The sequence below is a fragment of the Bubalus bubalis genome, chromosome 10 (genome assembly GCF_019923935.1).
Source record: "Bubalus bubalis isolate 160015118507 breed Murrah chromosome 10, NDDB_SH_1, whole genome shotgun sequence".
NCBI classification, from domain to species: Eukaryota; Metazoa; Chordata; class Mammalia; order Artiodactyla; family Bovidae; genus Bubalus; species Bubalus bubalis.
Genome location: NC_059166.1, coordinates 76,338,159 through 76,356,554, shown reverse-complemented (window position 1 = coordinate 76,356,554; position 18,396 = coordinate 76,338,159). Strand labels below are relative to the sequence as shown.

General features: G+C 37.4%; 1 protein-coding gene across 1 annotated transcript in view; it reads left to right on the top strand.

Annotated features, from left to right (window-relative positions):
• Window positions 1-18,396, top strand: part of LOC102390748 (triadin) — a 215,567-nt gene that overhangs the window by 73,107 nt on the left and 124,064 nt on the right. Inside the window, exons 3-4 of the mRNA XM_045161974.1 lie at window positions 8,546-8,710; window positions 9,748-9,780. Of these exons, the coding sequence (XP_045017909.1) occupies window positions 8,546-8,710; window positions 9,748-9,780 (198 nt within the window). The remainder of the gene's footprint in view (window positions 1-8,545; window positions 8,711-9,747; window positions 9,781-18,396) is intronic.

Genomic DNA, 18,396 nt, shown 5'->3' with positions numbered 1-18,396 from the left:
AGTTAAATTATTTATGTAATTCAGGGCAGGAGATTACATACAACTTTTCACAATGTTTTTATAGTTTTAAAATATAACATTATTGAGTATGGCATTGTCATGGTACTCATTTGTAAAAGACATCATTTAAACATATCAAAATGAGATTTCATCATATACTTTTCTCTGCAAAAACATCTGAAAGATGCTGTATAGAAGCATCTCACAAATTACTCATGACTTAATTGTGTTCCTGTGTGCTAAGTCACTTTAGTCATGTCCAACTCTGTATGACCGTATGGACTGTAGCCCACAAGGCTCCTCTGTCCATAGGATTCTCCAGACAAGAATACTGGAGTGGGTTGCCATGCCTTCCTCCAGGGAATCTTCCCCACTCAGGAATCAAACACAGGTCTCTTACATCTCTTATGGTAGGTGGGTTCTCTATCAGCAGTGCCAACCCTGAGTTCCTTCTCAGAAAGGAACTGATCTAATATTTATATTTCTTGCTTAATGACAAAATATAAATTAATACAAAAATCATTTTAACCTATATTTTCAATTTCAAAGAAATATTGCAACATAGATTAAATTTCATATTTTTGTCCATGTGAGAATCTGTTACTTAATCCAAAGCATGTACTACAGTAGCTGAATTTAATTTTCTTTGGCCTCCTCTCCATTTTATTATTATTTTTACCTTTGCTTCTTTCAAACCCTTATCAGTCATATCCACTCCTATTAACTCTTCACTGTAAATCATTTTGAAGTACTACTATAAGTGGTTTTAAAGACAGGATATTAAAAAATGGGCCTCTCAAAATATTTCTTGGATAGAAAATCTATTTTTAGAAAAGCTATTTTAGGGCCACAATTTTTCACTATGTTGGGTACAACAAAAGTAGCTTACTGGATACCAAAATATCATGTGTTATCTCTAGAACTGAAGCAGTCTTACAAATATATAGTTATTTGCTGAATTTTTCAAGAGAAAGTAATGGGAAAATTTGTAATTCCAATTAGTGTAAGTTTGACAAACTTCATTTGCAAGGATGTAAATACAGTTTAGAGGTTGAATATGAAGGAATAATGTTGCTGGATCAAACATTTCTTGAATTCTTGACCTCCTTGGATGTATTACTTCTCATTTCTCGTATTGGCATTATCTTCAATTTGAAATGAAATAGAGACTATGAAAACAATAAACTTGCAGGAAAAAAAAGGAATGCAAAAGACTGTCAGAGCTTGAATGGGTCTCCATTGTGATGATAACAGCTAAAGACGATAGTTCTGACACGATTGAGTTTAGCCAGATATATTCAAGGCTGCTGGTCTAACCCATGAGAAATTGGAAGTTACTTCACACTGGACCTAGAACACTTACAATGTAATATCTTGAGTAATCATCACTTTGATGAAGACAGTGACCTTTCTGCTGCTGTTTAGTCTCTCGTGTTTAGTCATGTCTTAATCTTTGCAACTCCATGGGCCATGGCCCACCAGGCTCCTCTGTCCATGGACTTCTTCAGGCAAGAATACTGGAGTGAATAGCTATTCCCTTCTCCAGGGGATCTTCCTGACCCAGGGATCCAACCCAGTTCTCCTGCATTGCAGGCAGGTTCTTTACCACTGAGACACCAGGGAAGCCCAATAGCCTTTCTAGTAGATGTGAAAGCACCTGTTTTTGTTCATTAATTCTTAAATGTCTGTGCCTAGTATCAGCAATGCTGGAGACTCTGGGGTCCAAAGAGTCAGAGGGCTAGTAAGCTCACTGTGAGTGCTTTTTGTTTCTAATATGTCCTGGTTAAAAATAAGCTGAATCAGAATTTTGACTTTATATCCTTAGGAAATAGTTGACTATTCTGAATGATGTGAAATCTCAAGTCTCAACTGTTTAATAAGAATTTGTGTTTTCTCAGTTACATTTCTGCATATAAGAAGCCTGATAACATAGTGGCTGCTGCTGCTGCTAAGTCACTTCAGTCATGTCCGACTCTGTGCGACCCCGTAGACGGCAGACAACCATTATTTTCTGACAGCATTCAGATCATTTTATCTTTTTGTCTTGTTTTTCTTCCCTGTGTTTCCCTTCCTCTCCTGCTGATGGGTAGCTTGGGAATGGGAAAACACATCAATAGCTCTATTCTGCACTGGTAAAGTTCTAGGGAATTCTGTTTACCCAGAACAAAAACTCAGTACATCAAGCAAAAATTATTGTGTAACTCATAGCATATTAAATGATGCATAATTTGCTAATATTTTTCTTAACTTGGTCAAAATTTCACCAACAGAGCCTGAAGTGTTGAAACACTTTATGGCAGAAAATGAGAAGCTAGACATTTCAAATGTAATAATTTCTTTAGGTCTGGAATCACCACTATATATTATGAAATAACACCCCTCACATATCAAAACTAGAGAGCAAGCCCATAAATGGCAGCACTATGTTAATTATAGGGCTTCCCTCGTGGCTCAGCAATAAACAATCCGCATGCCAATGCAGGAGACACAGGTTTGATCCTTGGGTTGGGAAAATCCCCTGGGGAAGGAAATGGCAACGCACTACACTATTCTTGCCTGGGAAATTCCATGGACAGAGGAACCTGTGGCCTACAGTCCATGGGGTTGCAAAAAGCTGGATGCCACTTTGTGACTAAACAACAACAACATTAATTATATTACGTTTAAGATATTTCATGTAATAAATGCAAAATAATTTGTGTTAAAAGAATTTTATATTTGAGTCGGACATGACTGAACGACTGAACTGACTAAACTGATACTGAGTACTAATATGTTTAAGATAGACACATCAACATATATATAAGTGGAATTTTTTTCTAACTTAGGTAGAGTTTATGACACTTAAAAAATCCTTAGCTCAGATTAGATCCAAATATTTGGATGTGAATATTTTCTGGGAGATAAGAGGCAAGCACTGGTTGTTTCCTGAGCCCTGATGAAAGCAGTGTTTGGATGTCACAGGGTCTAGCAATGTGGCCTTGAGGACTTAGGGACTAAGTGATCACAGGGTCATATTTATGGCAGTGCACACTTGTGGAGCACTGCTGTGATGCGCTGTGCTCTGGGTGTCAGTCGTTGCCCACTCTCTGTGGCCCCAGGGACTGTAGCCCGCCAGGCTCCTCTGTCCATGGGATTTTCCATTCAAGACCAGTGGAGTGCATTGCCATCTCCTACTCCAGAGGATCTTCGCAAGCCAGGACGTGAACCTGTGTCTCCTGCATTTCCTGCATTGGCAGGCAGATTCTTAACCACTGAGCCACCTGGGAAGCCCAGACTACCATATGTGTGAGTTAGATGATTCTGAAAATTCAGTCAGTTCAGTTCAGTTCAGTTCAGTCACTCAGTCATGTCGCAAAGAGACACAACCCCACGAACCACAGCACGCCAGGCCTCCCTGTCCATCACCAGCTTCCGGAGTCCACCCAAACCCATGTCCATCGAGTCGATGATGCCATCCAGTCATCTCATCCTCTGTCTTCCCCTTCTCCTCCTGCCCTCAATACCTCCCAGCATCAGGGTCTTTTCCAACGAGTCAGCTCTTCGCATCAGGTGGCCAAAGTATTGGAGTTTCAGCTTCAGCATCAGTCCTTCCAATGAACACTCAGAACTGATCTCCTTTAGGATGGACTGGTTGGATCTCCTTGAAATGGAATTAATAATTATCTAACACTTGCTACATCTTTTACTTTATTGTAGGTGCTTTACACCTGAAGAGTTTATGTATAGTAAGGTTGAATGAAGCTCAATAAATAGCATCTGGCAGAGACTTATGGGCAGAGAGTCAGAAGATGCCTACAAGCCTGGTTCTCTGGCCATCCTGTGGAGTGGCTCAGAGAGACACTATTGCTCGTTCCTTCTTTAAGGAATGCAAGAGGTTGGCCTTATAGTTGGAGGGATCACTCCTTTGGGAATGGATACCATGCAGTCAGAACTAAGGTCCCAAACACCCCAGGGGCTACTGGAAATGACAGTTGTGCAACATTTGGAGACCTTGAGAAAGATGAGATCATACACGGAGCCTGCTGCTGAGGGCAGGAGAAGCCACTAGGCCCAGATAGCAAACTGGGAAGAGCCCTTGGGTCATTCAGAATTCAAAGGCAATCTTGCTTCTCCCTCAGTGACATTGATTAATTACCAGGCACTTTCCGATGTGCTGTGAATATATTATCTCATGTAATACTGATGTCAGCCTTGTGAAGTATTGGTACTCTTATTGTCATTTTTCATTCTAGCCAACTGAAGCACAGAGTACTTTGGTTTTGTATCATACTGTATAATACTGTTTGCCAGAACTAGACATATTATAAATTGAGGTATGAGAAGGCTGAATATAAAGACAACAGGCATAAGGGGTTGAGGTCTTAGTTTAGACCAGTGACTTCAGAAAAGGAGATATATCAATGAATTTTATAGATACGGCAGAAGTTAATTTTCTCAACACCACACAGCATGTGGATGGTGTAAACACTAGGACTAAGTCAGCTAAATAAAGCACTCACTCTGGTTGCCAAATTTAAGAGGCTCCAAACAACTCTGTAGTTAAGATGCCAGTATTTTAATACCATCTCTAATATTTAAAAACTAATGCAAAAATTTGGGATGAGCAAAATTGTAAATAAAGACAGAAGCATTATTACTGATTTTTCCTTTTGTCTCTGTCTTCATTATTGCACAGTTTAGCACTAGATAGGAGAGCTGAACTTGAACACTATCATTCTGAACTCTGAGCCCATGCTTGTAAATGTTGTCATTTGCTGATGCTTCTCAGGATTTGAAAGATAGAGAAGAGTCAGTTATATGTAAGACTGATGGTCAAAGATAATGATGAAACCACAAACTTTGTTCTTTAGGAGTAAGGCAGAGAAGATGACTAATTTAATTTCCTGTGTATGTTCTCATTTAGAAATGAAGTATCAATATAGTTTGGCTTCAAAGACACTGGATGAATAAAAATCTTATTTAACTTAAAACCTTTCTTTGACTCTCTTGCATCTCTTGGCACTCTTTTATCAGTGCCAAGAATCCAATTACTGATTATAAGGAGCCTTGCATTCAGTGGTATATTTTTCTGCAAGAAACATAAGAGACAATTAAGAGTGAGTTGAATATTGAGAAACATTTCTTATCTCATATAACAGAAGCTCAGGAAGTATTCCAGGGTCTCAGTGCCTCAGCAATGTCTTGCTGAGATGTTGGATGAAATACATCATACTCTGGAACCAGTTTTGAATTCACATTTTTGATTGTTTTTTTGGTAGCAGTATTGTATAGTAGTTGAGTCATGATCTGGAGAGAGCAAAATCTGGTTCCATTACTGACTAGCTATGTAGCCTTAGGCATCTTATTTACATTCCCTCTGTCTCAATTTTGTCTTTAAAATAGAGATGCCTACCTCACTGAGTTTTTGAAAGGAAAAAGTGAGTTAATATACATTTAAGTTCTTACTGACAGGTAATATACACCCTAAAAGTGTTGGCTACTACCATTTTTATGATTATATTTTTTATAGTGTATGTAATTTAACTCATGGAAACATGAGAGGTAGGAAAGTATGATTAAAAAAGAAGGCATCTATAAAAGGTTTAGTTGCATTGTATAATATTATTCCCACTGATGTAATTTGGATGTGATGTCTGAGAGTCGAAATCAGAATTAACATGAGGACTGCCATCTTTTTTGAGATATATCTATCCCTATATGTTTTTAAAGTTATTGTTCATTTGACTGAAAATCAGAAGCTGGTCTCAAGCCAGCATTTTTTTAATAAAAATAATGCAGTTTGATGATTTTAGAACCATACAATATGCATGTCTGCAAAGTATACATATATATATATATAGTGCATTTAAGCATAAGGATAATTAAACTATCTATTTTGTTGGATTTTATTAAGTTCCTCAGTGAACACTTAGAAAGAAGAGGAATGGGGAAATGGTCTCAATCTATTCAAATCATAAAAATCCCATTTGCAATATTCTTCCATTAGATATAAAATATACTGCTGCTAAAAATGCCTTTAATGGTGCCAGAACAATCCAGTTTCTTACATATAGTTCTTTTAAAATTCTCAATTGCAATTATAAAATTCCATTTCATTTCCTTTCTCTAAGGTTTAGTCTCACCTTTCAGACTACCATATCTTATTCACATGAAACTCTCCAGAATGCAGTGAAATACGGTCGGAAGAGTAAAGTTATACTGTCACTGATTCATGGAGGTACATTTCCCTGGGACCAGTTGTAACTTGGCATCCCTGTGATGGGCTGTGAATCCTCTGAAACAGAACATAAAATTAAAATTTTGCTCAGAAATCTCCTCTCTCATATTATTTCCCCTCTCTATGGGATCTTACCCATCAGCATAAAAATAGAATATTCTTCCCTCTTGAACAATACAAACAATGGAAACCCCACTATGGTTCCAGTCCTTCAACTATTGCCCAATCTCTGTCATTTACTTTACAGTAAAATACATTTATTATCTGTAAGTTCTTCCCATTTGGTCTTGAATGTATTTCACTGAAATTGCCCTTTGAAGGTTACCAGTGACATCCTCATCATTAAGTCTAAAGTTCTATTCTAAGTCTTTGTCTTTCTTGACTTATCAGCAACATTTGCCAACTGCTCACTTTATCCTCACTGAAACAATTTCTTGACTTGATCTCTAGTACATTATACTTTCTTTTTTTCTTTCCTCTCAATTAATCTGTCTTTGTGTGTCTCTTTGTCTCTCATCTCTCCTTCTCATAATTCATTGATGATTTTTCCTTATCTCTCTGATTTGCCTATCTTCTAAATGTTGGACTGTTCCTAGTTCCACTTCCTTAGTGATCACATAGCTTTGAGTTCTTTGTATTCTCTGTTGAACTTCCAAGTTTCCATCTTCAACTAGAACTTCATTTTTGTAGATCATATTAAACTACACAAATGTCTACATCTCTACCTAAAGATCCAGTCAACAACTCAAATTTAATAAGTTTAAAAATTAGCTACTTAAATACTCTGCCCAACAAACCCTGTTTCTCTCTGATAAGTTGCTTCAGTCGTGTCCGACTCTGTGCGACCCCATAGACGGCAGCCCACTAGGCTCCTCTGTCCCTGGGATTCTCTAGTTCTCCCCATTTCAGTAAATAGTAGCTCCATTCTTCCAGTTTCTCAATCCAAAAGCCTTGAAGTTATTCCAAACCTCTCGCTTTCTCTCACATCCAGCAGCCAATACTGTCCGTCTGTGCCATCAATTCTGTCTTTTAAGTACATTCAGAATCGAATCACACCTCATCACACACAGTTATCGCCTTCTGTATGGGTGATATAGAGATCACCATCTTCTTCCTCTTGAATTATAGATCCTTTCACTTGGCTCCTTACTTATCTTCCTGCTTCCAACCTGGCATTCTTTCAGTCCTCAATGTGGCAAATGAAGTTATATAAATCAAATCACTTTTTCCTCTGCTCAGACCTTCCAATGATTTCCTATCTTAATCAGAGTAAAAGCTTCATTTTGGCATACTTAACCTTTAGATAGTATAAAATGTTGATATAATTCTAGTCTCTTAAGATATCAAAGGAAGAGAATCCCTGAAAACTTAAGTAGTTTTTAAAATTAAGAAAAAAACATAAATCTAAAAGTTAATTATAGATTGTTGAAAAATCAGATGCAACTCAGACCATATTTCTGGCTAGATCACATTTTCAATCAGATCTTAAAGGCTACCCTTACACTTTCCAAGCAATTTTCATGTAGCTAGAATGAGAAGAACAACATATTGGAAACCTGTAATATGTCTATTTACTTGCTTGCATTTTTTATTATTTAATCTTTCATTTTAAAAACAGTTTATACCCCTTAGGATATAAGAAAGGGAAATTTACAGACTTCAGTTTTTTCCTAATACTATCCACTGAAGTTACTAGAAGTTCAAATGCTTTTTTTTTTATTTTTAGGTACTGGGATATCTAACAAAGATAAAACAATTGAATCTAGCTGGAATTTGATATGATTACCACCTTGACAATTCTAGATATTTCCTGATGTATCACAAATCATAATAAAGGGACTTCTCAGTTTTACTTTAGTCACAGCTATCTTAGTCAACTCAGAACTTACTGTTTGTCTAAAAATTTACAGAGGCATTTTTCCATGATGCTTTCCAGTACAATATAGACCAACAATGATTTCTTCTGTTCCAGAACATCTGTAACTCAGGATTGCTACAATTTGGATAACATAATACACATTACTTTAATTCATTCTTAATTTTCCCCTGTGCTGAATGCTTACTTGGATTGTAAACTTCTCAAGGGTAACCCTACAGTGTTTGGTACCAGATGTACCCAATAACTTCTCTTTTTAATTGAACACACATGTATACTACCACAAAAATTAATTTCTCTTTATGAGCAAAAGAACTATTGCCAAGCAATATTTAAATTAATGAAATTGACATATTTATTGTGTTAAAAGAATAAATCAGGAAAAGCAGCTTTTCTTGGTTTCTTTGGGAATAATTGCAAAATTTTTCTTTGTTTTTAATTACTTTTAGCAAGCTCTATTTCCAAGATTGGCTCAGATCCTCTAAAACTTGTACATGATGCTGTGGAGGAAACCACAGACTGGGTCTATGGCTTCTTTTCTTTGCTGTCTGACATCATCTCATCCGAGGGTGATGAAGAAGATGATGATGATGGAGAGGAGGACACTGATAAAGGTACAAAGAGCACAGAGACATCCAACTGCTGGGACTGCTATTTGATATGTATAATAATAGTTAGCTTAAGTTTCTGCACAAATGTGCACTTGGGTCAAGCTAAACCAAAATGAACACGTTTATGAGTGCAAACAGCCTATCAACAGGCTGCCAAACTCAGTAAATTGGTCTTTATATGGCTTTCAACTTACAGATTATCTGCCATTATGGCAAAGATGTCAAAATTAAATGCTATATTAGAGTAGTACAGAGAGATTTATTAAGCAAACCTACAAAACCACAATAGAAACTCACATTTATATGCTTTTTCAGGAAAGAAATAGTTACTATTTCCCAAGTTTGAAATAACAATAGTAAGACTAAATGTACATATATATATATGTTATACATATAATTTGTATTCATAAATAGCAGAAGGCAATCCTACTAAAATCACGATGAAAGTAAATTGATTGAAACAAATGGAGGTAAATGTCACAGCAATTATGCAACTAACCTATTTACTCTCTGTTATATATGAATGAACAAAAGGAAATAACAAACTTAAACCACATGTAAACTTCTGTTGAGTGGATGTGAAAAGAACAAGCATTGTGAATTCTGCCTTTTAGATGACACTTTTAAGATCAGCTTTGCTCATCAGAACTTATGTATTCAGCCTTGACTACCAGGAAAGGTCTAATTATTTTAGCCCTTTCTATGACTTTGTCTAAATTTGTATTTGTTTGGCCTCTGTCAGAGGTTGAGATGAACAGCAGAGAACTGAAATGAACATGATATACAAACCATAATGTATAATTTGGATAACTGCCACAATTTTATTGAACTCATAAAAGTGAAACTATCTTAAATAAATGTACATAGGCAAAGTTTATATTAAAGCTTGGAATTTGGAAGGCAAAGTAATATATAGACTACTATTATCAAAATTAATAGATGTTTTATAAAAGAATGAACAAAAGAAAATGGGAAAATTGAAAGGCAATTTTATGCTCTGCTGAAAGTTTTTCTAATTTACTGTTTTTGTCTTCATTTAGGAGAAATAGAGGCGCCTCCCTTGAAAAAAAAAGGTTAGTTGTTTCACCTCTGCAAAAAAAGTATTTTTTATGGTAATGTTGATTTTTACCATGACTCAAATAGATTTTACTTTGTTGTGGACTTAATTTGTTTTTTTTTTCTTTTTCTTCAGTTATTATCAGTATTTTATTCAATTTTAGAGGATAACTGTTGGACAATGTGGCTGATATAATGTGGAGGAGAATAATCTTGGAGGCAGTATATATCATGTGTCCTCACAAAGCAATTGAGTCATCCGAGTGTGGTTTGATGTGGTTCACAGGGATCCCTTTAAGGAATAATCAAGGTCTTCAGTCACTGAATGGAATGGTCACAAATCCAGAAGATGGGAGCAATATGACTGGGAAAGGGAGTTAGAACCATGAAGAAAAAGACTCAGAGATTTTACAGGAAGGGGTAGGAATTATGTCTAGAAGGCAAAGTATATTATCCTGAGGTTTATTTTGTATGAGAGAGAAGCATAGAAATCACTCTTAATGCAATTAGTTATTGGTCCACATAACTAATTGGAGAAGGCAATGGCACCCCACTCCAGTACTCTTGCCTGGAAAATCCCATGGATGGAGGCGCCTGGGAGGCTGCAGTCCATGGGGTCGCTAAGAGTCGGACACGACTGAACAACTTCACTTTCACTTTTCACTTTCATGCATTGGAGAAGGAAATGGCAACCCACTCCAGTGTTCTTGCCTGGAGAATCCCAGGGACGGGGGAGCCTGGTGGGCTGCCATCTCTGGGGTCGCACAGAGTCGACCATGACTGAAGCGACTTAGCAGCAGCAGCAGCAGCAGCAACAGATCATGATCACCTCACTGTTTGAAATAAAATCTGCTTAGTGTATGTATGTTAATTTGGAAAATTTGAATTTATAACTTGTCCAATAAATGATAAATTAAGTAGTGAAACTCAAATGTAGGAATGCCATCTAGAAATGAAAGTGTTTATGAAGCTATTGAGAGGAGAAAGGATGGGTTTCCCTACTCACAAATCCATGATGAGAACCCAAGAACTCAGACTTTGTCATCAAATCTGGGTTTAGAGACTCTAGATTAGTTTATAAACTTCTTGGGGTAAAAAGTAAAGTCTTTTTATAGCTGATCTCCAATGGATAGTGCACAGAACATAGTCAAAGTTTAATATAATGAGTTACAAATCATAGTATGGAAATTACAGTTTATGTATATATTTAGTCTGTTTAGTTGTGGAAAAGAGGAGGATAAATATTTTCCTACTTATAAATTAAATTCTATGAGAGGCAGTGCAGAAGATGGCAGAAGAGTAGGACGGGGAGAACACTTTCTCCCCCACAAATTCATCAAAAGAACATTTAAACACCGAGTAAATTCCACAAAACAACTTCTGAATGCCGGCAGAGGACATCAGGCACCCAGAAAAGCAACCCATTGTCTTCGAAAGGAGGTAGGAAAAAATATAAAAGACAAAAAAAGAGACAAAAGAGGGAGGGACGGAGCTCTGTCCCGGGAAGGGAGTCTTAAAAAGAGAGAAGTTTCCAAACACCAGGAAACATTCTCACTGCCGAGTCTGTGCCGAGCCTTGGAAGCACAGAGGGCAACATAACAGGGAGGAGAAATAAATAAACAATTAAAACCCACAGATTATGAGCCCTATGGTAATTCCCCCAGCGGAGAAGCAGCACAGATGCTTGCATCGGCCATAGAAAGCGGGGGCTGGGCAGGGAGGCCTGGCGCAGGCTGCATCACTTAGAGTAAGGATCTGGCCTGAATACCCCGAGCGCTACCTGAGCGAAATAATTTGGGCTAGCAAACCAGACTGTGGGATATCTACCACGCGAAAAGCCAGCCCTAATCTAAGACACCACCAGGCCCGTGCACGGAACAAAGGACTATACAGAGATAGCCGGTTGCAGACCATCCCCCTCCGGTAACAGGTAGCCAGAGCCGGAAGGGGGCAATTGCAGCCCCAGAGAGACATTATCTACAAAACTGTAAGCAGGCTTCTTTGCTAACTAAAACTTCCTGGGGTTCTGGACAGTCAACATCCGCCTGAGAAGGTGCGCCAGTTGTACACCCAGGCGATAAGTTGCAGCAACTGCGCTCGCCAAACACCTCATCATTGAAAGACAAGTATATGTCTTGTCTTTCTTGTCTGAGCTGCTCGGACCTGGGAAGGGCACAAAACGCAGGCCCAACCGAGTCTGTGCCTCTGAGGACTACCTGAGTGCCTGAACCTGAGCGGCTTACACCTGGGAGGTGCAGGCAGCCCAGGGCCGGCCACGGATGTTTGCCGGCAGAGCAATCTAGAGCCTGAGCAGTGTGGGCAGGGAGGCTACTACGTGCCCTGAGCGGGGGCAAACCCAGTGTGGCTGAGGCACTGCGAGTACACGCCAGTCTTATTTATTTGCAGCGTCCCTCCCTCCCCACAGCACGACTGAACAAGTGAGCCTTAAAAAAAAAAAAAAAAAAAGGTGTCCACCACCGTCCCCTTTGTATCAGGGTGGAAATCAGACACTGAAGAGACCAGCAAACAGAAGACGCTATAACAGAGGGAACCTCCTTGGAAGCGACGGGCAATAGATTAAAACCCCGTGGTTAGTACCAACTACATAGGAAGGGGCCTATAGATCTTGAGAAATATAAGCTGGAACAAGGAACTAGCCGAAAATGAACTGAACCCACAATACCCACAACAACATCAGAGAAAGTCCTATATATATTTTTACTATTTTTACGATCATTCTTTCTTTCTTTTTTTTTTAATTTTTAAAAAAATTTTAGTCCTCTATTACTCCTTTAATTTTCACTTTTATAACTTGCTATTACTTTGCAAAAAAAAGAAAGACACTTTTTCTTTTAAAAAACCAATCTTCATATATCTATCTTTTATAACTTTTGTGACCTTGTTTTTTTTTTTTTCTTCTTTTCTTTAACATTGTATTTTTGAAATTCCAAACTCTGCTTTAGATTTTTAATTTTAGCTTTTTGGTATTTGTTATCAATTTTGTATCTATATATTTTTTTATAACTTTTGTGACTTTTTTTTTCTTTCTCTCTTTCTTTCTTTTCATCTTTTCTTTAACATTGTATTCCTGAAATTCCAAACTCTACTCTAGATTTTTAATTTATGCTTTTTGGTATTTGTTATCAATTTTGTACCTATATCTTCTTTATAATTTTTGTGACTTTGTTTGTTTTTGTTTTTTTTTCTCTTTCTTTTTCTTCTTCTTTTCTTTAGCATTGTATTTTTGAAATTCCAAACTCTACTCTAGATTTTTAATTTTTGCTTTTAGGTATTTGTTACCAATTTTGTACCTTTAAGAACCCAATCTTCAGTACCCATTTTTTACTAGGGAGCGAGATTACTGGCTTGACTGCTCTCTCCCCCTTCAGACTCTCCTTTTTTTCCACCAGGTCGCCTGTGTCTCCTCCCTAACCCTTCTCTACTCTACCCAACTCTGTGAATTTCTGTGTGTTCCAGACGGTGGAGAACACTTAGAGAACTGATTACTGGCTGGATCTGTCTCTCTCCTTTTCATTCCCTCCTTTTATCCTCCTGGCCACCTCTGTCTCCTTCCTCCCTCTTCTCTTCTTTGTATAATCTCTGAGTGGTCCAGTTGTGGAGTACACATAAGGAAGTGATTACTGGTTAGCCCGCTCTCTCCTCTATTGATTCTACCTCATCTCATTCGGGTCAACTCTAACTCCCTCCTCCCTCTTCTCTTCTCCATGTAACGCTGTGAACCTCTCTGGGTGACCCTCACGGTGGAGAAACTTTTCATCTTTAACCTAGATGTTTTATCAATGGTGCTGTATAGAAGGAGAAGTTTTGAGACTACTGTAAAAATAAGACTGATAACTGGAAGCAGGAGGCTTAAGTCCAAACCCTGACTCTAAGGAACATTAATTGACAGGAGCTCATCAAATGCCTCCATACCTACACTGAAACCAAACATCACACAAGGGCCAACAAGTTCCAGGGCAAGACATACCAAGCAAATTCTCCAGCAACAAAGGAACACAGCCCTGAGCTCCAATATACAGGCTGCCCAAAGTCACCCCAAAACCATAGACATCTCATAACTCATTACTGGACACTTCATTGCACTCCAGAGAGAAGTAATCCAGCTCCACCCACCAGAACACCGACACAAGCTTCCCTAACCAGGAAACCTTGACAAGCCACCTGTACAAACCCACACACAGCGAGGAAACGCCACAATAAAGAGAACTCCACAAACTGCCAGAATACAGAAAGGACACCCCAAACTCAGCAATTTAAATAAGATGAAGAGACAGAGGAATACCCAGCAGGTAAAGGAACAGGATAAATGCCCAACAAACCAAACAAAAGAGGAAGAGATAGGGAATACCTGATAAAGAATTCCAAATAATGATAGTGAAATTGATCCAAAATCTTGAAATCAAAATGGAATCACAGATAAATAGCCTGGAGATAAGGATTGAGAAGATGCAAGAAAGGTTTAACAAGGAGCTAGAAGAAATAAAGAAGAGTCAATATATAATGAATAATGCAATAAATGAGATCAAAAACACTCTGGAGGCAACAAATAGTAGAATAACAGAGGCAGAAATAGGATTAGTGAATTAGAAGATAGAATGGTAGAAATAAATGAATCAGAGAGGATAAAAGAAAAACGAATTAAAAGAAATGAGGACAATCTCAGAGACCTCCAGGACAATATTAAACGCTACAACATTTGAATCATAGGGGTCCCAGAAGAAGAAGACAAAAAGAAATACCATGAGAAAATACTTGAGCAGATAATAGTTGAAAACTTCCCTAAAATGGGGAAGGAAATAATCACTCAAGTCCAAGAAACCTAGAGAGTCCCAAACAGGATAAACCCAAGGCAAAACACCCCAAGACACATATTAATCAAATTAACAAAGATCAAACACAAAGAACAAATATTAAAAGCAGCAAGGGAAAAACAACAAATAACACACAGGGGAATTCCCATAAGGATAACAGCTGATCTTTCAATAGAAACTCTCCAAGCCAGGAGGGAATGGCAAGACATACTTAAAGTGATGAAAGAAAATAACCTACAGCCCAGATTATTGTACCCAGCAAGGATCTCATTCAAATATGAAGGAGAAATCAAAAGCTTTACAGACAAGCAAAAGCTGAGAGAATTCAGCACCACCAAACCAGCTCTCCAACAAATACTAAAGGATATTCTCTAAACAGGAAACACAAAAAGGGTGTATAAATTCGAACCCAAAACAATAAAGTAAATGACAATGGGATCATACTTTTCAATAATTACCTTAAACATAAATGGGTTGAATGCCCCAACCAAAAGACAAAGACTGGCTGAAGGGATACAAAAACAAGACTCCTATATATGTTGTCTACAAGAGACCCACCTCAAAACAGGGGACACATACGGACTGAAAGTGAAGGGCTGGAAAAAGATTTTCCATGCTAATAGGGACCAAAAGAAAGCCGGAGTAGCAATACTCATATCAGATAAAATAGACTTTAAAACAAAGGCTGTGAAAAGAGACAAAGAAGGTCACTACATAATGATCAAAGGATCAATCCAAGAAGAAGATATAACAATTATAAATATATATGCACCCAACATAGGAGCACCGCAATATGTAAGACAAATACTAACAAGTATGAAAGGAGAAATTAACAACATAATAATAGTGGGAGACTTTAATACCCCACTCACACCTATGGCTAGATCAACTGAACAGAAAATTAACAAGGAAACACAAACTTTAAATGATACAATAAACCAGTTAGACCTAATTGATATCTACAGGACATTTCATCCCAAAACAATGAATTTCACCTTTTTCTCAAGTGTACACGGAATCTTCTCCAGGATAGATCACATCTTGGGCCATGAACCTAGCCTTGGTAAATTCAGAAAAATTGAAATCATTCCAAGCATCTTTTCTGACCACAATGCAGTAAGATTAGATCTCAATTACAGGAGTAAAAATATTAAAAATTCCAACATATGGAGGCTGAACAACACACTGCTGAATAACCATCACATCACAGAAGAAATCAAAAAAGAAATCAAAATTTGCATAGAAACGAATGAAAATGAAAACACACAACCCAAAACCTGTGGGACACTGTAAAATCAGTCCTAAGGGGAGAGTTCATAGCACTACAGGCATACCTCAAGAAACAAGAAAAAAGTCAAATAAATAATCTAACTCTACACCTAAAGCAACTAGAAAAGGAAGAAATGAAGAACCCCAGGGTTAGTAGAAGTAAGGAAATCTTCAAAATTAGGGCAGAAATAAATGCAAAAGAAACAAAAGAGACCATAGCAAAACTCAACAAAGCCAAAAGCTGGTTCTTTGAAAGAATAAATAAAATTGACAAACCATTAGCCAGACACCTCAAGAAACAAAGGGAGAAAAATCAAATCAATAAAATTAGAAATGAAAATGGAGAGATCACAACAGACAACACAGAAATTCAAAGGATCATAAGACACTACTATCAGCAATTATATGGCAATAAAATGGATAACGTGGAAGAAATGGACAAATTCTTAGAAAAGTACAACTTTCCAAAACTGGACCAGGAAGAAATAGAAAATCTTAACAGACCCATCACAAGCACGGAAATTGAAACTGTAATCAAAAATCTTCCAGCAAACAAAAGCCCAGGTCCAGACAGCTTCACAGCTGAATTCTACCAAAAATTTAGAGAAGAGCTAACACCTATCCTACTCAAACTCTTCCAGAAAATTTCAGAGGAGGGTAAACTTCCAAACTCATTCTATGAGGCCACCATCACCCTAATACCAAAACCTGACAAAAGATGCCACAAAAAAAGAAAATTACAGGCCAATATCACTGATGAACATAGATGCAAAAATCCTTAACAAAATTCTAGCAATCAGAATCCAACAACACATTAAAAAGATCATACACTATGACCAAGTGGGCTTTATCCCAGGGATGCAAGGATTCTTCAGTATCCGCAAATCAATCAGTGTAATACACCACATTAACAAATTGAAAAATAAAAACCATATGATTATTTCAATAGATGCAGAGAAAGCCTTTGACAAAATTCAACATCCATCTATGATAAAAACTCTCCAGAAAGCAGGAATAGAAGGAACATACCTCAACATAATCAAAGCTATATATGAACAAACCCACAGCAAACATTATCCTCAATGGTGAAAAATTGAAAGCATTTCCTCTAAAGTCAGGAACAAGACAAGGGTGCCCACTTTCACCATTACTATTCAACATAGTTTTGGAAGTTTTGGCCACAGCAATCAGAGCAGAAAAAGAAATAAAAGGAATCCAAATTGGAAAAGAAGAAGTAAAGCTCTCACTGTTTGCAGATGACATGATCCTCTGCATAGAAAACCCTAAAGACTCCACCAGAAAATTATTAGAACTAGTTAATGAATATAGTAAAGTTGCAGGATATAAAATCAACACACAGAAATCCCTTGCATTCCTATACACTAATAATGAGAAAATAGAAAGAGAAATTAAGGAAACAATTCCATTCACCATTGCAACGGAAAGAATAAAATACTTAGGAATATATCTACCTAAAGAAACTAAAGACCTATATATAGAAAACTATAAAACACTGGTGAAAGAAATCAAAGAGGACACTAATAGATGGAGAAATATACCATGTTCATGGATTGGAAGAATCAATATAGTGAAAATGATTATACTACCCAAAGCAATCTATAGATTCAATGCAATCCCTATCAAGCTACCAACGGTATTCTTCACAGAGCTAGAACAAATAGTTTCACAATTTGTATGGAAATACAAAAAATCTCGAATAGCCAAAGCTATCTTGAGAAAGAAGAATGGAACTGGAGGAATCAACCTGCCTGACTTCAGGCTGTACTACAAAGCCACAGTCATCAAGACAGTATGGTACTGGCACAAAGACAGAAATATAGATCAATGGAACAAAATAGAAAGCCCAGAGATAAATCCACGCATATATGGACACCTTATCTTTGACAAAGGAGGCAAGAATATACAATGGATTAAAGACAATCTCTTTAACAAGTGGTGCTGGGAAAACTGGTCAACTACTTGTAAAAGAGTGAAACTAGAGCACTTTCTAACACCATACACAAAAACTCAAACTGGATTAAAGATCTAAACGTAAGACCAGAAACTATAAAACTCCTAGAGGAGAACATAGGCAAAACACTCTCTGACATACATCACAGCAGGATCCTCTATGACCCACCGCCCAGAATATTGGAAATAAAAGCAAAAATAAACAAATGGGACCTAATTAAACTTAAACGCTTCTGCACAACAAAGGAAACTCTAAGCAAGGTGAAAAGACAGCCTTCAGAATGGGAGAAAATAATAGCAAATGAAGCAACAAACAACTAATCTCGAGAATATACAAGCAACTCCTACAGCTCAATTCCAGAAAAATAAATGACCCAATCAAAAAATGGGCCAAAGAACTAAATAGACATTTCTCCAAAGAAGACATACAGATGGCTAACAAACACATGAAAAGATGCTCAAACATCACTCATTGTCAGAGAAATACAAATCAGAACCACTATGAGGTATCATTTCACACCAGTCAGAATGGCTGCGATCCAAAAGTCTACAAGCAATAAA